The sequence below is a fragment of the Diadema antillarum genome, unplaced genomic scaffold (assembly GCF_040938485.1).
Source record: "Diadema antillarum isolate AM-2024a unplaced genomic scaffold, OU_Dant_1.0 seq00000152_RagTag, whole genome shotgun sequence".
NCBI classification, from domain to species: Eukaryota; Metazoa; Echinodermata; class Echinoidea; order Diadematoida; family Diadematidae; genus Diadema; species Diadema antillarum.
In genome coordinates, this window is record NW_027271225.1 from 349,005 (window position 1) to 369,530 (window position 20,526).

Below are 20,526 nucleotides of genomic sequence, written 5' to 3' on the forward strand. Positions count from 1 at the left end.
AATAATAAGTAATTCGTGGGAGAAAATGTGGTGAAAACATAATCTTGTGAAAATAAGAGATAGCGGAGCACTGGACTGCAGCGTTTTTTGGTTTTTTTTTACTTTTTTGTTTGTTTGGTTTTACTTTACTACAGTGGATATTTACTTTGGAAAAGATATTTTGATATTGGTGTTATGTTATATCATAAGTTACAGTCAGATTGCGTTAGTCCAAAAATTAAACGATGTTCATTATTCCGAAGGTGTGTAAATCCGAAAATGAAGAAAGGCTCGCTGTTTCGAAGATTCGTTTTAATAACCCATTAGTAACTGAACCGCTCGAAACCGCCCATCTTATTACTCCCTAAAACGCCCGAAATCGCCCGTGCGCCCCCCTTTTTTAGATAGATAATATAACTATGATTACGCAAATTAAAAGAGATCAAAAGTCAAAAGTTTGTCAGAATTTTTCTGTGACACACCACTCTCTAGGTAAAGTCTTAATTGGCTTTCAAATAAACATAACTTATAATAGACAAAACAAACATGCAGCGAACTTTTTTTTAAAAGCATAATTTAGAAAGTTGTCGAAATGAGAGTAATATTGCTGTACCTTCAGGGAACAATGGGCCATAGTAAATGCACGGAATCTTCAATTGCTTGAGGGTTAATCCAAAAACGAAGTAGGGCCTACGGTTCTTAATTCAGAAGGTTTTCATTAGGATAAGTATTAATTTTCTTGTCATTTTCAACCTTCAGAGTAGCGCCACGAATGTTCAGATTGACGAACCCTATTTCGTTTTCGGATGAACGAACTTCTAGGTATTTGGAATTATTTGTTTCAGAATAACGAACATTCGGAATAACGCACCTTACTTCATACTGTTATTATGGTTAACGAACCTTTGGAATAACAAGCATCACCCGAAATTTGTATGCGTGGTATGATATGTTTTATACCGATGTTTATTCTCTCAGTGTTATGTAGGGACGTAAACAGAACTGCAACAGAACTTCAAATGCCAGCAAACAGAGTGAACGCGATACATTGTATCGCGTACATACCAGAGAGGTGGTCAAACACCGATTTTATCAAAAGTTTGTATGCCCCAAGGATTGAAAGAGAGAGAGAGAGAGGGAGGCTGGGGGAGGGAGAGTGAGAAGGAGGGAGAGGGAGTTGACTTAGAGTTCCTATACGTTCTTCCATGTTTTTGAAATAGTACGTATGATGTATGCATGGCACAGCTGGGAATAGCGCACAGCACAGATGGAATATCCTTTCCCCCGTTCCGGTTTGTCGGTTCTTTCTTTCTTGTTTAGGTCTTTACTTGTTTGTTTGTTTTCTGACATGGAAGCTTTTTGCTAACCACACACACAACTAAATCTCCTCCTTTTCTTGGCTAGAGTACTAAATATTGACACTTGCCAAATTGACAGCCATCATACAGGGTGGATGGGAGTCGGCATAAACTTTACTTTAATCAGACATTGAAGATAATTCATTCAGCTCATCTTAAAGTGTGTGTGTGTGTGTGTGTGTGTGTGTGTGTGTGTGTGTGTATTTGACTGGTGAAAGGGGGGTGGGGTGGTGCACTATTGACCTTGACCTCCTGTCCCGCGGCCCCCATGGCCACCCCCATCCCACCCTGAAAACGTTCCGTTGCCCCGCCCCTGGATTATCAGGATCAGCCTATTCTAAAGATGTTGCCAGAACTTACACAAGTTTTGAAAAATCGACTGAAAACAAGAAATGTTAATTGCCTGTCAACATTAGATATGATAATTATTGATATACCTATCAATATTACTCAGATTATCACGTCTAAAAGAATCTAAGGATGATTGAAAAAAAAGCAACAACACAAGAACAAACAAATTAATCAACGAAATCAAAACACTTAAACTCAGTCGATAACTTGCTGGCGAGATTATCATGTAGCAACACTAATTAGGACTCACTAATCACACTTGTCAGAAATTACCCGCCCTTACAATTGACAGTAAGTAGATATTAAAAAGACAATATTAATAATAAAGAACAGAAACAAGAGTTATGCAATACAGTAATTAAAAGGTCGGTCTTCGATATAACCAGCTGAGCTTGACGTCATAACGTGCTCAGCCAATGCGATACGTGGCTACACTTCCATTCATGGGCTATCCGGCCGGCGATCCTGCGAGCGGATGTCTAGATGTACTACGTGTCCTCATGTCAGAATACGCCACTGGTACTCATGTAACATGCAGTAGCTGCAAGAATCGCTAGACTGAAGTGGATGAGCCTGCCAGGAAGCTGCAAGCTAAATTAGTAATTCCGTTGAATCTTCGGAACGTTGTCATCTTATACAATAGACGTCAACTTGAGCACAAACCCTTTCAAGCTACTGTGCATAATTCATAGGAAAAGAAGACAGCTAGCTAGAGTCTTCTCCCTTCGCCAACAGGTGAAATTTAGTCTGACAAAAAGAGCAAAATTAGTGAACATGTCGTCTTCTGCTGCGAAGTGGGAAACAGTCTCCCACAAGAAGAAAGCCACGCAGGTCGATAAAAAGGCAGCCCAGAGAGCTTTGGCCCAAAATGCTCCGAAAGTCGACCAGATGTGTAAGTTTGTGCTGTATTTTACAAGTTAATGATATTTATGTGGCAAGGTATGAGTCTAAAGCCTACCAGCTGTTTCACTGTCTCTTCCTGTGTAGACGTAAAATATGTAGCCCCATGTATTTAAATCTGTGTGTGCTACCGGTGTCGGACATGCCATGTGTGATATACTTACCGGTAACTAGAATTAGAAATCTACATCACATGTCGTAATTACTGACCTTGCCTTGGTCTGACTTTGGCTCATGTTTGTAGACAACTGAATGAGCGTGCCTCGTATTTGTGTGAATATATATATATATGTATATATATATATATTTCAAATTAGTACTGTGGACATGGCATATACCGCCCGGTACTGTGTGAGTAAATTTTATGTTGACATTTCACATGATCATATCTACATGAATTAACCCCCGGGCGCTCCTTGTGTACCGGTACAGAACTTATCTGTGTTTGGGCTGGTCGCAGTTAATCATGAATGTTCAGTCAGTGTTTATCATTTACACTTGTTACTGTTTACCAAGCAAGGCCAGCTCTGTTAAAGGGACTGTACAGTACTGGTTGAGGTAGGGACTCATATTTTGAACATTCCTAAGTAAGATAATGAAAAGCCTCTTATGAAATATGAAAGAGCATGTGATTTTGAGAAGGTTTCAACGTTTATTTAATGAAAATTGGTTTTCAAATGGCAGAGATATCCCCAAAAGTGCTAATAATAAAAGGCGACATGCCCCAACTTTATTAGTATCTCTTTGTTTCACCTTGTTTTTGGATGTCTCAGCCATTTCAAAACCGATTTTCATCGAATAAACTTTTGATACCCCTTAGAACTGTATGCTCTTTGACATCTCATAGAGTGGTTTCTGAATATCACACAAAACGTTAAAAGCTAAATCTTCACCTCGACCAGAACTGTACACTTCCTTTAAACTCTATACCGGTAACCAGAGTTTGAGTGAAGTGTTGTTTAGCACTTATTTTCAGTGCATTGAAATAGGATGTAATAAAAGAGACTGTACTGTTATGTTAGTGTAAAGCCACTATCCCACAGCTAATTTTAGATATTATTAGAGTCTATTATCATATTCTCAAAGTGTAAGTTGAAATAATGTCTTCTTGTTTCCCATTTAAAATTTAATGCTTTTAAAAATATTTAATTGACTATTTATTATATAGCGCCTCTGCAGGAGAGTTCGACAATCTTCAGTGCAGCATTTTCTTCCAACTCGGCTTCAAAGGGGTCAAAAAGTGCCAATGGAGATGCTCATGGTGGGAAGAAGCCAGGCCAACAGAAGAAGAAGGGTAATGAAGGAAAGAAGAAAATGGAACATATGGGCAGTCTTGATGAGGCTCTGAGTAATGTCGATGTAGGAGAGCTAAAAGCTCAGCTTGAGGGTGTCAAAACGAGGTGTCCTGACTCACCAGCAGTAAGTATACTCTTCATGTAGGGATGAAGTTTGAAATTGATAGTGGATGCAGTGTGTTCTGAAAGAATACATTTATTAAGATATCTACCTTTCCTGTTTTATTGTGGCATGACAGGCATACGGTTAAAACAGGAAGGAGAAATTCACTTATGTGACTATTTAAAAATTTTGGCAGTTTTATAGTCACATATCTGCAAATGACTATTTAGTTTTGCTCTAAATTGTACACACCAGATTCCACTACATTGCACCCATTTCCATCAATACTGAGGACTTTTTCCCAGCAAATTTCCATTGGTCCATGCAGTTTGGAATACTAGTCAACTTGAATATCAAATGACAATGCTGAAGTGATGCACAATCATCATTGCTATGCAAATATTCCAATAACCCCCAAAAAGTGTAGAAGTGCTTTCTCCTCTTTTGTTTCTGATTTTACTTGACAAATATGAAACAACAACAACGATAAAATAACACTGTAAACACAAGTAGAAGTCATCTTATGCAAGCCCCTAATCGTGCAATCATATTTCTTGTGAAATGATTTTATACTGACATTACAAAATAAGTTTAACTTTTGCTTAACTATCAATAGATGCAGCTTTAAAACAATGCATTGATCTTTGAATCTGAAATTATTTTTATATTTCATGCATGATTTATTTGCAAGCCAAGGCAAAAATGTTACACCATTGAAAAATGTCCTCAACTTTATTTATTTTATCCTCTCTTGTGTGCACACAAAAATAATGCATTAAATCATTTCTTAAATTCTATTTTCGTAGCCAAAAAAAAAGAAAGAAAGAAAAAAGAAAGAGGCACAATAGATGAGGGGAAGTTGAGGGAAGGGGGAGGGGATAAGCTGTGTACTGCATATAGTCTGTTTGCCAAGAAATTCTTGGCTATATCCTCAAATTTAACAACAATAGAGTTCAACAGTTTAAGGAGATGTTTGCATTAACATTTGGTTCCTGGGTTTTAACATTCTTTGTCTGTTTGGAATATTGGGTGTGTTTGAAGTTTCATGTGATTTATTTGTTGTGTAACAGTTTGCCCATCGCATGTAAAGGACAAATTTTATATTTCTACTCTAGCTCTGGCTGGGTGATTTGGCACTGTTCTTGAACCGGAAGCTACTGACCAAAGAGACTGATCCTACCTTTCCTGATAAACCGTCAGGTAATCAGTCAGATCAGATGTTGACTATTTTGAAGAAGAAGAAAAAAGCAGAAGTAAAGGAAAATAAAGGTTTATAGTGCCGAATTGATGATGTTTAAAAGGGTAGCACCTCTTTTCTAAATGTGATGGGGCTAAAATAGAAACACTAACAGGAATATTGACTGTGCATACGTCTGTAATCATGGACAATTTGACTGTATTATGTTGAAATTGTCGTTCATTACTCATGCTTTTTGATGTGTATGCTGAATATTTCACGAGGTTTTTATTTTTGCGAATTTCACGAGTCAGATGCTTTTCGCGAAATTAAAGACATGCGAAAACAATGACTCTGATCCTGATATGAATGTGACACACACATATACATTTCTCAGTTCAGTACTGCACTCCACGATCGCAAATTGAACCACTTGCGAAACATCAGGAAGTCCCGATTCACAAAAATTTAGACTCGCTAAATATATGGTGTATACAGTACTTTGTGTGGCCCAAATCAGTTATCCTGTGAAATTGTTTGTTTGTGTGTGTGTGTGTGTGTTGTCTTTCCATGTTACCTGCATAAGTACATATTCTGTCTCTCTCACATTTTCACCAGATTATCCACTGTGTAAACTGAGTGGTGCAGTCCAGTCAGTGTTGCGGAATCTCATTGGTTCTTACCAAGAGAGAATGCTGAAGATGTTTCACCAACATTGCATCAGGGAGATTGAGAATGACTTACCCAAAGGTGAGGAGAAAGCTGGAAATGGACAAGTCGTGTCTGTTGATTTGTGAATGCTTTTCTATGCCTGGAGATGAAATTGTAAAGTTTAGAAATACTTCTGTGCTGTCATCTCTCATGACAAGTCTTGTAGGATGGTTTATAACTTTTAGGTTGTCTGTTTGTTTGTCTTTAGACATGACATTCAGTGTTTTCAAAGTATTTGGAATTTACAGGAAGTATCTTGATAACGGGTGTATGTGTAGGTAACCACAATCAGATGGACCTCAGGCATTTTTGTAATGAAACTAATGGTCAGAAGATCAATAAGGTGACTAGCATAGGCGCCAGAAGTGGGGGGGGGGGGGGGGGGGGGGGGGGGGGGGGGCAGGGGGGGCGGCCGCCCCCCCCCCCAATCCAAAAAGTGGGGGGGCAAAACATATTTTTGCCCCCCCAAAAAGCCCCCCCTCCAAAAAAAAAAAATAATAATAATAAAAATAAATGAATAAACAAAGAAAATAAAATAAATATGTATATATATGAATAAAAGGGAAAAAATATGGCTACAAACGGCAGCTTTTGGACAGTAAAATGTCAAAATTTTCAAGCTCGCTCGCTTCGCTCGCTCGCATCCAGCAGTTGAGCCCGGTGCGCCTCCCCCTTAATTTCTAAAGCGAAAAACATAGCTACGACGGCAGTTGTTGGACTCTAGAATGTCAAAATTTTCAAGCTCGCTCGCTTCGCTCGCTCGCATTGAATCGTTATGCCATTCTCCTAATGTTGCTGACAGTAATTGCCAGTAGTTGCGCCCGATGCCCCCACCCCTTAATTTCCAAAGCAAAAGATAAATATAGCTACAAACGGGAGTTTGGGGACTGTAACATGTCAAAATTTTCAAGCTCGCTCGCTTCGCTCGCTCGCATTGAATCGTTATGCCACTCTCCTAACGTTGCTGCCAGTAATTGCCAGCAGTTGCGCCCGATGCCCCCCCCCTTAATTTCCAAAGCGAAAGATATAGCTACAAACGGGAGTTTTTGGACTGTAAAATGTCAAAATTCTCAAGCTCACTCGCTTTGCTCGCTCGCATTGAATCGTTATGCCATTCTCAATGTTGCTGCCAGTAATTGCCAGCAGTTGCGCCCGATGCGCCGCCCCATTAATTTCCAAAGTGAAAGATTAACTGCTACAAACCCCAGTTTTGGGACTGTAGAATGTCAAAATTTTCAAGCTTGCTCGCTTCGCTCGCTCGCATTGAATCGTTATGCCATTCTCCTAATGTTGCTGCCAATAATTGCCGGCAGTTGCGCCCGATGCGCCCCCATTTATTTCCAAAGCGAAATATATAGCTACAATTAAAACTCCAGTTTTGGAACTGTAGAATATCAAAATTTTCAAGCTCGCTCGCTTCGCTCGCTCGCATTTTATTGTTATGCCATTCACCTCAGATGTAGCTGACAGTATATAATTTGTCGATCGTTTCACACCGTCATTCCATAATCCATGTAAGGAAAACTTACAATGTTCCTCAATGACTGCGTTGTTGAATGTATCACATTCCGTAATGTATTGTAGTCCCATTATTGCTCACGCACACACGCACAAGCATACAGACCATCAAAATTACTTTATGGTTCCCCCCATGTTTCGACCCACCGTACGCCACTTTACATATATATATATATATATATATATATATATATATATATATATATATATATATATACATATATATATAATAGATGTGTGTGCGTGTGTGTGTGTGTATGTGTATATTGTGTAACATATACATGGTCTAATCTTGAGCCCCCTCCAATGTTTGCCCCCCCAATCCAAAACTGCTTCCGGCGCGCCTGGTGACTAGTTTCATGGTTCATGAGAAATTAATTAAAACTGAACAGAAAACAAAAATAAGCTGGGCTGTACATGCCATTAATCATATTTGTGCAGTCATATACCACCAGAGGAAAACGTCAAATGATTAACTCTACAATTATTTTCTTCGTGATTATCATCTCTCCATGTTGTCTAGGTCAGTCAGTGAATGGCTACAGGGTTTTTCTCCAGCTTCTTGCCAAGGACTACCCACAGTTTGTGACAAGTCACCTCCAAGATGTAAGTCACACCTTTTGTTGCATTAGACTCGTGCAATGAGCTAGTGGATGAGCATCTGTTTTCTCATCATATTTTTTTCCCTTCCATTTTCAAACCCAGTATTTAGAGATCTTCAAGCGAAGGCAAAGTGACAAGGCTACCAGTCTGACCATTCTATGGAGCTGTGTTCAAGCTGGTCACAGTGATTCTGTCATTGGCCTACATGGTAAATCACTCTGAGAAATTACTTTGAGGTTTTCCTTTGTCATAACAATTAATTTAGACTATAATGTATTAGTTGGCTTTTAAATGTCTTATTGAATCTTATTGTCTGAGAAATGTTCTGCAGCCATTTATTACCCCACCCTCTTGCTTTTCTCATGCCCATGACAATTTGTTCTTTAGTATATGGACTGCACTCAACCCAAGATTGTGCCTCATTTGAATACTTACATCATGCCATAAACAGTATGAGTTTGAGTGTGCAGGTCATAATTGCTATACTGTAAAACAAGGAATTTTCGCATGCACTTTAATTTCACGAATTTCGCGAGCGCCAAGATTCGCAAAATTAAAATGCATGCGAAAGTCCATGTTTACATTATATGCATTGAACGCCAGTGGCACTTTGCGAAAAATTCATGCCACGAAAAAGGCTGTCAGCTCCAATTCGCGAAAAATTCATGCCGCATATACATCATGTTTTACAGTAATTTATTTAGATGTAAAGGTTTAGGTCACCACATCCATTATGAAAGAAATGATTTCTAAATCAAAGCCCCAAAATAAAAAGAAACTTGGTTGTTGGCAGGTTTATAGTGTATTTTCAAATTATACCTTGCCGTACAATGTCCAAAACATGATGGTCGTATCTCTAATCAGGGCGGATCCAGGAATTCCGTAAAGAGTGGGTGCACCCCCCCCCCCCCCCCGATTTTTCCTTTTATTTCTTTTGTTTTAGCAACAAAAAAAAAGGGGGGCGCACGCCCAGTGTGCTCCCCCTGGATCCGCCACTTCTAATGGTTTAGGTTTTGTTTCTATTCCAGTGTGGAGTAAAGTACTGCTACCCCTCCTTGGACAGAAGATGGTGTCTTACTATGCTGTTGCTGTGCTGAACCGCTTTTTAAGGTGATGCATGACACTTTCTGTGGTTATGTGTCTTTAACAAGAAAGGTTAGATGAAACTCACAGTAAAACTTACCTTGCCAAGTGTCTGGACATTGCTTAGCAAGTTGGTTTAGGATTTGGGGCCTTTACTTGTAGACTTCTTGGACACATGGACTCTTGTTACATTCCTAGCAGCAGTAGTGGTCTCAAAAAGCACTGAAGAGTGTATGACATTTGGGGTGAATCTTCTGGTTACTACAGTGCACTCCCATTGTAACGAACACAGTTATAACGAAATTTGGGTTACAATGAAATACAAATTTAGGCTGCAACATTATCTGCTCTATGTTTTTTATTGTATATTTGTTCGATTATAATGAAATTTCGATATAACAAAAGAAAACTGCCGGTCCCGAGGACGTCATTATAACGGGAGTCCACTGTACTAGTATTTTCATCTTGTCTTCAGAAGAAGCAGTATTGATTTATCAGTAGTTTGCATCATATGTTGAGATTAACCTGATGTTTACATTTCAAGCCTCAACCTTTTGTGCATATTTTAAACTGATTTTTCTTATCTTTGCTTCTTGAAATGTTTTGTTAGCAGTTCAAACCTAGATGAGCAGCGTGCCAGCCAGGTACTTGGACCAAATGAGTTCTTCCCTATTTTGGACTATGTCTTCACCCCAAACAACTCGCTTCCATCTAAGTATGTGATTCTTCTTCCATTTCTTCCTTTTTCTTTGATTGATATTTCAGCTGCAGGGCTCCTTGTGTGGTGTTCCCTCTCTCTCTGTCTCATAAAAAGCTTTAGTTTGAATGATCGTAATCCTGCTAGGAATTTTAAAACTAAAATGAAAGATCAAGAATTGTAAGAAAACCATAACCATAGCCAATGGAACTTTGCAAGTTGCAAACATAGTTTAAGATTTTGCTCTCTTTCATGGTTCACTTCTGTGCCCTTTTAATGTAACCAGGGCAGTTTTTTAATGAATATGATATCAAGATTTGATCAAATTCAAGGGTCAAACATGTTAGCATAGGCTGAATATTTTCTCTTAAAATAGTTAACTGATGTCACTAAAGTTATTACATGAGTAAGAAAGTGTTATTTGATAATGGAAATCAAGTAATGATAATTTGGGTAAAGCCAAAAGGTCACAGTGGTGTACACTGGGAAGAATACGTCACTGGAGTGACAAGATCTTGTACTCAACTTTTGGTGAAAATGACTTTCTTTAATTAATGAACAGATAATCGATGTTCTGTCTAAATCCTAGCTGTCTTACCTCCAGAAATGAAGCCACCATGGCATGTCAAATGAAGAGCTCTCCCATTTGATATAGTGCTTTGGCTGCCATGTTTTTTTGCTCTCCTGAACATTTGACATTTTGTAGATAAAGGTCTTGTCACTCCACTGACGACAGGCATCTATGTGCACAGACACAGTGAGAATATGAAGTTGACTGTGTTTTCAATTTTTTTGTGCTCTAGAAGTCATTGGACACACAATTCAACTATGTAGGTGGGTAAACATTTTAACTCGATTTTTTGAAGATGATTGCCATATACATTATTGTTCATGTTCATTTTATGTTCTATCCCAACAGCTTGCAGAAACAGCTAATGGCTCACTACCCAAGGCTCAAGGTAAATATGTCTCTGCATAAAATTACACTATATAAACCATAAATATCTGCCATGTCTTTGATGTGTGCTTGTGTACACATGTTATAATAGCTTTAGAGTGTTCATAATTAAGTTAAGTGTTTCTTCTGTGTTTCAAGTGGGTTGATATTCCAAGCAATGTCTGCCGAGGAAATGAAGTAAAATTACAATGTGTACTGTAGTTTATCATTAAAACTCTAATCTAGATGTACAGTGTCGTCACACCCTGTCAAACAAAGTTCCCAGATGTACACAACTTGCCCATACTTGCTTAAAGGGACCGTATAGTTTTGGTTGAGACCTAATTTCAGGTTTTTAACATTTTTTGGTGAGATAATGAGAAACCTCTTATGAAATATGAAAGAGCATGTAATTCCATGAGGAATTCAACGTTTATTTGGTGAAAATTGGTTTTGAAATGGCTGAGATATCCAAAAAGGAGCGATTCTAATAAAGTGTGGGACCCACACTTTATTACGATTGCTTTGTTTTACTTTGTTTTTGGATGTTTCAGTCATTCCAAACCCGATTTTCATCAAATAAACTTTATATTCCTCTTAAAATGGTATGTTCTGTACTATATCATAAGTGTTTTCTTGGTATCTCGCAAAAAGTTAAAAGCCCAATTCTCATCTCCACCAATACTGTACCATCCCTTTAATACTTTTGATCTTTCCTTCTTCTTTTGCCAGAGATTGTTTCAAAATCGTAGGTAAAGAAAAACAGATAACTAAAGTGATGTGACTTCCCTGATTTATATGATTTTTCAGGTAGCTTGAGTTAGACCATTTGGAACGTGTAGACTTATTCTGTACATTTTATTTTCTTTAATTTGTTTGCAGGGTATTGCCTTCCAGGAGCACCGGGAGTCTAACCTAAGGAACTTCTTCCCATCCTTGTTGGCTAGGACCACTGAGAACTGCCCTGAACCTCTTAAGACTGAGGTTTGCCTTTCTCAATACACCACTCTCAAACATTTCTTTTAGGATAGACCCATTTAGTCTTCAGGGAATATGTCAAAAGACCAGAGAATCAATCATAAAACCTTGTCTTGAAGGGAAAATAAAAGAATCTTTTTTCATCATCTTGTTGACATGCATGTCTGTCTCATGACAAGATCTTACTCATTATTCTCCAGGAAACTAATTGATATGATAGAAGTCTACAAGAGTACTCTCAGCTGCCGTGTTCAGGTGAGGGACATATTTTATGAAGATGTTTGTGATTATAACAAGCAGCTACAATTGCAGTGAGGTTGCCAAAGAGTGACCAGGTGGTTGCATTAGTCTTGTCGGCTAGACAAGTTGTACCAGTAGTAAAACAATGATTACACAAATTTGTATTTATCATTACAATAGCGTCATATATGTGTGATTCAATGTAAGGTGTTGTATGGTGAAAGAAATGTAACAGGATGTCCTTTATTCTTGACTCTTGCTAGCTGCTGGAGTGCCTGGTATTCTGTCTGTGCAGAGATCCACATTGTTTCAGTGAATGGCGTCAAATGTATGATACTCACATGAAGCAATCCAGTGTCTTAATGAAACATATCGTCTCAATCTGGAATACTGCAAAGGTAACTTATGAACAAGATTGGTGTAGCATTAAAAAGGTGCTTAAAAAATATCCCTTGTGTTTGGGGAATTATAGGATGGTAGTTTACATATATTTTGGTAATCCTATTTCAATTTTGCTCTACAGTGTATTTGTGTTATTTGCCAAGATCTCTTTGTATGTTCAACGTATATTAATTCATTTTTCTTTTATTTGTTATGTTTTATCATTATTATGATTTCCATCCCAGCTTGGTACATAATGCTCTTTTCAATATTATTTCCCTGATGACTGGAATCAATCTCTTTCTTCAGTGCATTTTCTTCACTCCACTCTTCCAGGAGTCACTAAAATAATTGGCCAAGCCTGTTATTGCAAAGTGAATGCAATGTTATTAATGTGATCATATAGGTTTCCATTACAAAAAAAAAATGATGCTTGAGTTTAGCATTATGTCAGTAATCTGTAGAATAGTCATCCTAGAAGTACCCCAGGGCTATATATGTATACAGAACAATGATGATACATGTATTGCCAGAGTGCATGAGTTTTCTCAGTGTCATATCTGTGTTTTATTAGCTTAGACCCAAATGACTGGAAATGATCTTTATTGTTAACTTTGTGTGGTTGGTTTCTACCTGACAAATTTGCTCCCAATACATATAAGGTTGTATGTAAAAGTAAGAAGCAAAAGTAAGAAATAGGGAGAGGGCATAGAATATTACTTGAGATTAGACAACACCCCTTCATTGAAGAAAACTTTGCCATGTTGAATGTTTTGTAATGTAAAAATTATGATCTTTGTATTTTTAAAAAGTATGTCAATATAATAAAGTGACTTGCTTAGTATCGAAGACAAAGTTAAAAGTAAAAGAAATCTTCCACCTTCTCAGCTGCCTAAGACGCTCCTACAGGAAACCGTGAGGGCCTTCAGTGTGACCAATGATGAGCTGCGGTCATCTCATCAGGGTCATAAGGACTATGAGGACTGCCAAGCTGTTTCCAAGGTAACCCATGCTTCCTTTGTTGACATAAAGGAGATGTAGGACATTGCTCTGAGAGATGGAAATCAACAGTTATATTGCTGTGTGTCCCATAGACATTACCTGTCCTCTGCGAGTAGGATGTTCCTTTAAATTCCAGTAGTAAATGACAGGTTCAACTCCAACTGGTTCCTTTTTCCAGCATGTTTGTTAAAATGTTCAATAGCAGTTGCGATCTTATAAATACATTTGTACAGAGGATGACAATTGATAAAAAATCTGTCAGAGCACTTGTTAGTTGTCATTGCCTAACTGTCTTACACTCAGAAATTTGAACAGGAGGTAGTTGTCAAGCTTTGAATTTGTAGAAAAGTATAAAATTTCTTCTCTCTTTTTTAAAAAGCAAATCTTGTAGTTTTTTCCTTCTGTAATGTCTTCAACTTTGATAATCAGGAAACTTGATGATGGTCACATATAAAGGATTTGTCTCTGTACATTCTCAAGTAGATATTAAAGTCCATTAACTTCATCCCACTTGAAAAAAAAATAAAGTAGAAACTTACTCTTTGGTATTTATCAATTATTCTGCAATTTTTTGTAAAGTTTACAGAAAAACCCCCACAAAACATCACTGGTAGACACAGCCAGTTTTCACAGCAAAAGAGCACCTGCAAAATCCAAGAGACATATTTTAACCAGTGAGAATGTACCGAGGCTAATGAACATAGGGGGAGTGAAATTTACCCCTATGTTCTCTCTCTCCTTGCCTTCTTGAGGATATGAATTCCCTTCCAACAATAGATTATTTGAAAATGGAGAATTAAAAAAAAAGAAGAATTTTATAAGTTGTAATGGATGCATTCTATTCAAAGTTGCTTTCATATGTCGCATTTCCTTCAAGAAATTCTACAAGATTTGATCCGTGAAGAGAAAGTCAAGTCTGAATGGCTGAATGGCCAAGTAATGACATAGAAAAAAAAAACAACTTTCTGTTGTAATAAGCTCAAGTTCCTACAAAAATGTTATTTTTTGTAATATTATTGTAATTTATTAGAATTTATACTTATGTATCATAATACCAACAAAGATTATTTGGTGTGTTTGTTTGTTTGTCTTTTCTTTCTAGGAATTGCTTGAAAAGATGAGTATTTTCACGTTTCCATGGAAAAGCTTTGTGTCTGTTTTGCTCCTGGCTATCATCACAGCCCTGGCCCTGGACGTACTGAGCAGTGGAGGATTCCAAGGTAACATACTCGGATTCCAGATTTATCATGTCAAAAACTTATCAGCAGTGATCTGTGATGCTAGAAGAGCTATGACAAAGATAGAAAGAACAAGAGGAATTGGATCAAAATAGATCGCCTGTTTGTATGTCATATTATTTCATTGGTCAAAAGTCCTCATGGTTGATACAAATTGTACTCACAATTTGTTATCTATTGTATTTCATCCTTGGAAATTGATGAAATGTAATAGATTGTGGATGTTAATTCATCATCTGACGCGTGTGGGACAAAAAAAAAAGAAAAAAAAGAAAGAAAGGTGAGTATATTTGTAATTTCATATATTCTTCCCTTGAGTACTGGCTGTACCATTAGTTATCAGGGGATAAAGACACAAGCAGTAAAAGAAAAGGAAATAGACTATGAAACATTCTTGTCTCTCACTGTGAAAGTAATCATTCTTTTGAGCTTAAATTTGATTAGATTTTGCTGTCATGGTATCAGTTATGAGATGAACTGTGGTATAAGAGAGCTTCTTTGATATAAAGGGTAGTAGGAAGAGCAGTGGGCATGACACAAATGAAATGCATGTAATGAGGGCACTCAGTCATGAGGGTACATGGATGAGGGAGCTGTTCACTGGAATTTATATATTTTGTGCTCAAGTTAATGAGAGTCCTAGACCCCGTTTACGCGGCCAATTTTAGTCTGGCTTCCAAACCCTCTGCCTGTACTATTTCGCTGTTCAGGATATTAACCCCCTCAACGTCGAAAACTAGTATAGTTTAAGGTGGTTTTGTCCTGCAAAGGATTTTTTCCTTCGGCAAAGGCCTTTGCCTGAACGGCGACTTCGTCGCCATGGAATTCATTTGGCAAAGGGTCTGAAAACCAGACAATATCAAATTGCATTTGTTTACAAGCAGAGCGCCACTACGACAACATATTGAAAGGTTTGAATCAAAAGCGCGGCCGAGCCCGGCAGTGTAAACGGACAAAATTGCGGGGCCCGGCCTCGCAATTGAGGCTGGGCTCGGCCGCGGCTCGGCCCAGCCTCGCACTGTAAACGGGGTCCTATTTCCCACACCCAGGTAATAAATGTTGTATACTACATTTGTATGCACCTCCCTCTTCCAGCCAGTTGCCATACCCTGTACAGTTAGTTACTCTGTAACCTGTACCCTGTAGAGTTCCAAGTGATTTACAACCATTACCAAGATGTGGAATATATGAGACTCCTTATCTCTTATGCATAAATTAACGTTATCTGATATGTTTTTTGGTAGGTTCACGATCAGAGGAATTCCTGAAGAAGTCTGGTCTCTACGTAGTCTGCAAACATGCATTCACCAAAGTGTCTCTTTTCAGTGCTAGTGCATTTAGGTAAGTTTCAGTTTGTTTTTACCATTTTTACTATCTAACATATTTTGTATGAAGATGATAGCCGTATATTCTGATGTGGGTAAGATTCACCTACTGTAGCTTTCACTGGAAGTGTACCTTGTTGATCTGTCCATGTCTTTAGTGGTGCTTTTAGCTTACTAGAATCAGGTTTTCAAATTACACTAATTGTGTTTCCATACAGTTCAAGAGATGAATCACATGTGCAACATTTTTTTCCTTCACATTTTCTTCTTCAGCTTGGCATGAGAAAGGGAGATTAAATTTAAACTTGACAAGGATCATCCTGAACTTACAGCGAAAAGAAGGGGATATAAGTTGTCTTAAATGTACACTGATCTCCCACCCTGCACCAGAAAGGGAGAAAAAGAAAAGGAAAAGTGGTAATCTAGCTAACATTCAAATTTCCATGTTGATAGAAGGATAGATAGATAGGGTGGTACATTTTGTAGTATTATACTTTCTTCTGAGGCAAAGAGCTGCAGTGATGTCTGGAAGTCACATTGTTGCCCCACCCCTATAGAACCCAATGTTTTGATGTAAAGTCTTCATTTGACCTGTTGAGGATGAACTGACTTTGCTACAATACGCATTTCCCATAGACACCTGCCCGAGTATACTTGGGACTTGTCTTCAACAGGTTAATCAGGATTCCATGAGATGGAATGAATGATTATAGTCAAATGTAGCACCAATCAGCTCAAGGGTAATACTGTACATGTACACTGTACCAGGTTCTCGAATACAGCTCAAGTTGTTCCTATAGTTATCAGAGCCTACAGTCAGCTTGGGCTCAGACCCTAATGTTAAAAATTGGCTGTTTACAAGTTATTCTTATCTACATAGGCCCACAAACATACAAGCCAGGTTTATTTTATACAATTGTTGTTGTTGTAAGTCTTTAGGTTCAATAATTATGTTGGCCTTTGGATCTTTACACGAGGCTAAAAGTTTGTGGGCAAGGGTACTAATTTGAAAAGCTTAGATTGTATGTTGAAAAGCTTGTCATGCTGTGATAAAGACAAGGACAAAGTATCCATTATCAAAGTGTAAAGTTAATGTCATGTAGCATCTGTCCAGAGACTATATGCTATGATCCTTTTTGTGAGGGAAATAGAGACAGACTTTATCTTTCACAGAAAACCTCACACAAAGTTCCTCACTCTGAAGCCAAAGTCTCCCCAATGTTGGTCGAAGCAACATCAGTACATGTATACACAACTCCTTCACTTTCCCAAAACCAGATCATGACCCATTTTGCCTTTGTCAGTGTTTACCATAAACCACTCCATCACCCTCTCTTTAAGACCAAATAAGTCGATGACTGTGATACTCCCAGACAATGAGCTTTGACCAATCAGAACAACAGCAGAGAATGTGGAAGTTTTAACACATTTGCCAATATGTATGGAATTATTGCTTTACCACATGTGTCTCTGTGGATATTGGCAAAAGAAAAGTCATTCATTTTGTGTGTCTATACTCTGCTATCCAGATGGCTCCAGGAGAAAACACCAATCTACTATGGTAAAATATGTGAGCTTTGTGGACCCTACCTTGTGCTGGCCCTAGACAAACTTGGAGACCTATGGACATGGCTTGTGGTTGTGACAACTCCTCTCCAAGATTTTATTTCTAAAAATGCTCCTATTTTCCTGGAATGGGTAAGTTCAAGATGTTGACAAAATGATACTTGAAAGGCAATCAAATAGTCTGTTATTATTAGTAGTAATTACATTGTATTATTACCATCTTCTTTGCCATCATTAAAATTGTTGCTATGGTTACCCAGCCAGGCAAGCAGTGACTAGATGAGTACCATTTAGATTTTGTTTTATCTTCCACCACTGTCCGCAGCCACCCACGATTTCTACACACATACAAATGTACTTAAGGAATGACTGAGTTTCTGATGTAATAGGCATTCCAGATTATCAGAAAAAAGAAGAAGAAAGAAATACCTTGTATAGCTAACTTTCAAGACCAGTATTAGTTGAAAAACTTGCAATTGTCATGATGGGAATAACACCAAAAAAATGATATTTGTTACAATATAATGAGGCAAATTCAGTTGGTTGTAACCTGTGTGGGGCATTGTGGTACAAACAGGTAAATAGTCTTGACTTTTACACAAAGGTCTCGAGGTTGAGTCCTGCCTAGTGCTAGCTGGTACATCCTTGGAAGAGGTACTTTTGCCCATGATGTCCCTCTTGACCAAAATGTAAAGATGGGTACGTGGTAATGCTGCATCAATAATAATTGCAGTTCCCTCTGAAAGAATAGTGTTAACACTGAAGAGAATACTCTGGGTAGAAATAAGACCTTATGTTATCATATGTATAAAGTTGAAATACAATGTCGGTTGCTAGTGACCAGCCTTTGTAAAATAATGTCTTTTTCACAATTTGACTTGTTCTACACGTAGTTGTTGAAACAGATCGTGATAGTACTGCAGTTTGCTGAGGTGTGGTTGTCTCACTTATGGGCTGTGGTAGCAGAGACTTCAGTTACCGTTTGGACTCAGATATCGCCTCTTGTGCAACACGTCGGGGAGATTACACTGCAGTATACATCCAGGCTCTGGGTTGCCTTATCTCCTGCTCTTTCAGATGGCTGGAACTGGTTACAAGAGCAATTCAGGTAATTTTCTCTATGGAAACACTGTCACCAAAAATATCATACAATTGTACCACGGCAATGGAAGAGCACTCACTAGATTATTTAGAATGTATTCATCCTTTTCACACATTGCTCACAGTTTATTGTAATAAATTTAAAAGTGTGCTCTTTCCAATAAGCTACGTGTACACATAACCAGTCATCAAAACAATACTTCCTTGTGCATGTCTCTAATTCTTGCATTTGTATTAAATCCTTTAATGAAACATTGATACCCTGTGCAAAGGGATAAGTGGCTTCCAAGCCTTTATCAACTTTTAACAGTCCTCTTGCAAACTAATGTTTCTTGAGAAAGAAGTAATTTACGTTAAACTTGACCTTTTTTGTGTGTACCCATGTTTTTCTAATATATCTGTATCAAAAGACCCATTCTTGTGAATGGTTTGACCATGTAGTGTACTAACATCTTCATGAGGTATAATGTGTAATTTTTATGTGTTGTGTCATGATTTCTATTCCACAGCAAAACATAGGACTAAAAGGATCGGAGGACATCTGGACATCAAAGCATTTTACTGTCCTACTGATGAAGAGTTCCAAACTTCTAAAAATTGACAATGCTCAATGCAAGCTAACAGTATTTTCTCATTTGAGTGTCATTCTCTGTGAATAGACCAAGATATAAATGTACACATGACTGCATTTCAATGCTGTTAATCCAAAGTAAGTGACCAAAAGATTACTCAGTATCATGCAAGAAAAGAATTCATTGATTTTTCCCCATCTCTTTGCAGGAATTGGATGCCCATACATTTCATGAATAAGAATTCAAGTATCAATGATATTGTTGAAAGTGTGATAGTGTTCAAGGTGTGTATTTACAAGAACTGATTGCAGAATGCAATGAGATTTGTTTCAAAGCCTTATTAAGTAAGATTGTATAGATTATTTCCTTGAAACTGCACAATCACAAATTCTGATTTGTAGCAACATGTTAATTTCCTTACTAGTGTCACAAATTTCATTGTGCTTATAAATACACAACACATTTCCATATTTGCTGTTGATAATCTAGTAGACCGAAACAGCAGGATATCTATCACTAGGTAAAGCTGAAATTATAAACCATTACAGTGTACTGGTATTCACATATTGTTTGAAAGGCACCAAAAAACCATGACTCCAACTTGCGGGAAAAAGTCTGTTCAGTTTTCAAGAGTGCTTATATATAATAGTAGTCCAACAAAGCAGTGATACATTGTAATTCCATTAAATGGGACACACACAAAATGGAAAGATGTGAAACTGTGATTTACTTGCAGGAACAATGATATTTGTGACAATCAAAGGAAATTGTTTTTTGCTTCTAGAGACTAAAGTTGAAACCATCTTGTCAATAACATTAGCAATCATAATGCCCTCCTTTTAAAATGCCTCATTACAACTCCAGAATACTTGGATGTCAAGGTTTTTTTTTTCTTTAATATATATGTTTAAAAAAGAAGAGATTATATTGAAGATTTGTATGTAATCAAGCAAAAGACTTGTAAAATGACAGCACCACCTTATCTCTAAGTTGCATTGGATTGTGACAAGCATCATCAGTCTGAGAAACTTGTGAAGCTTTACAATTTGTATGTTCAAAACTTTGTGTCTGATTGAATTTGAAAAGCATATTTTTCTTCCTATGTATCAGATGTTTTTAAGTCAAACTTAGTTTGTCTTAAGATACACACACCAGATATGAGTTATGCATAGTTGCAGATAGTTCAGTTTAAAAATATATATTTTTTATTTTCTTAAAGATTATGTTCTTCAGTTCCTTGTGACTCACCATTGTATGCATTGCAGAAGTTAATGTCCAGCTATATATTTTTCTTCAGGAGCACTTTAACTTTACATAAAAGTTACAGTTTGGAAGTTCTTTTTTTTTTCTTGTAAAGTACCTACACATGGAGGATTTCATGTGAAATGGGAATTTTCTTTTTCTTTTTAGG

At 37.5% G+C, this 20,526-nt stretch overlaps 1 protein-coding gene across 1 annotated transcript; it reads left to right on the plus strand.

Moving 5' to 3' along the window:
* The first annotated feature begins 2,275 nt into the window (after window positions 1-2,275).
* On the plus strand, window positions 2,276-18,152 carry LOC139727795 (transmembrane protein 214-A-like). Its single transcript, XM_071638768.1, has 16 exons — window positions 2,276-2,580; window positions 3,757-4,007; window positions 5,102-5,186; window positions 5,782-5,913; window positions 7,916-7,998; window positions 8,098-8,203; window positions 9,024-9,105; window positions 9,692-9,793; window positions 10,695-10,734; window positions 11,595-11,696; window positions 12,194-12,328; window positions 13,200-13,313; window positions 14,416-14,533; window positions 15,796-15,892; window positions 17,406-17,574; window positions 18,138-18,152. The coding sequence occupies exons 1-16, from the start codon at window positions 2,463-2,465 to the stop codon at window positions 18,150-18,152; spliced, it is 1,749 nt and encodes a 582-aa protein (XP_071494869.1). The 5' UTR covers window positions 2,276-2,462.
* The last annotated feature ends 2,374 nt before the right edge of the window (window positions 18,153-20,526 follow it).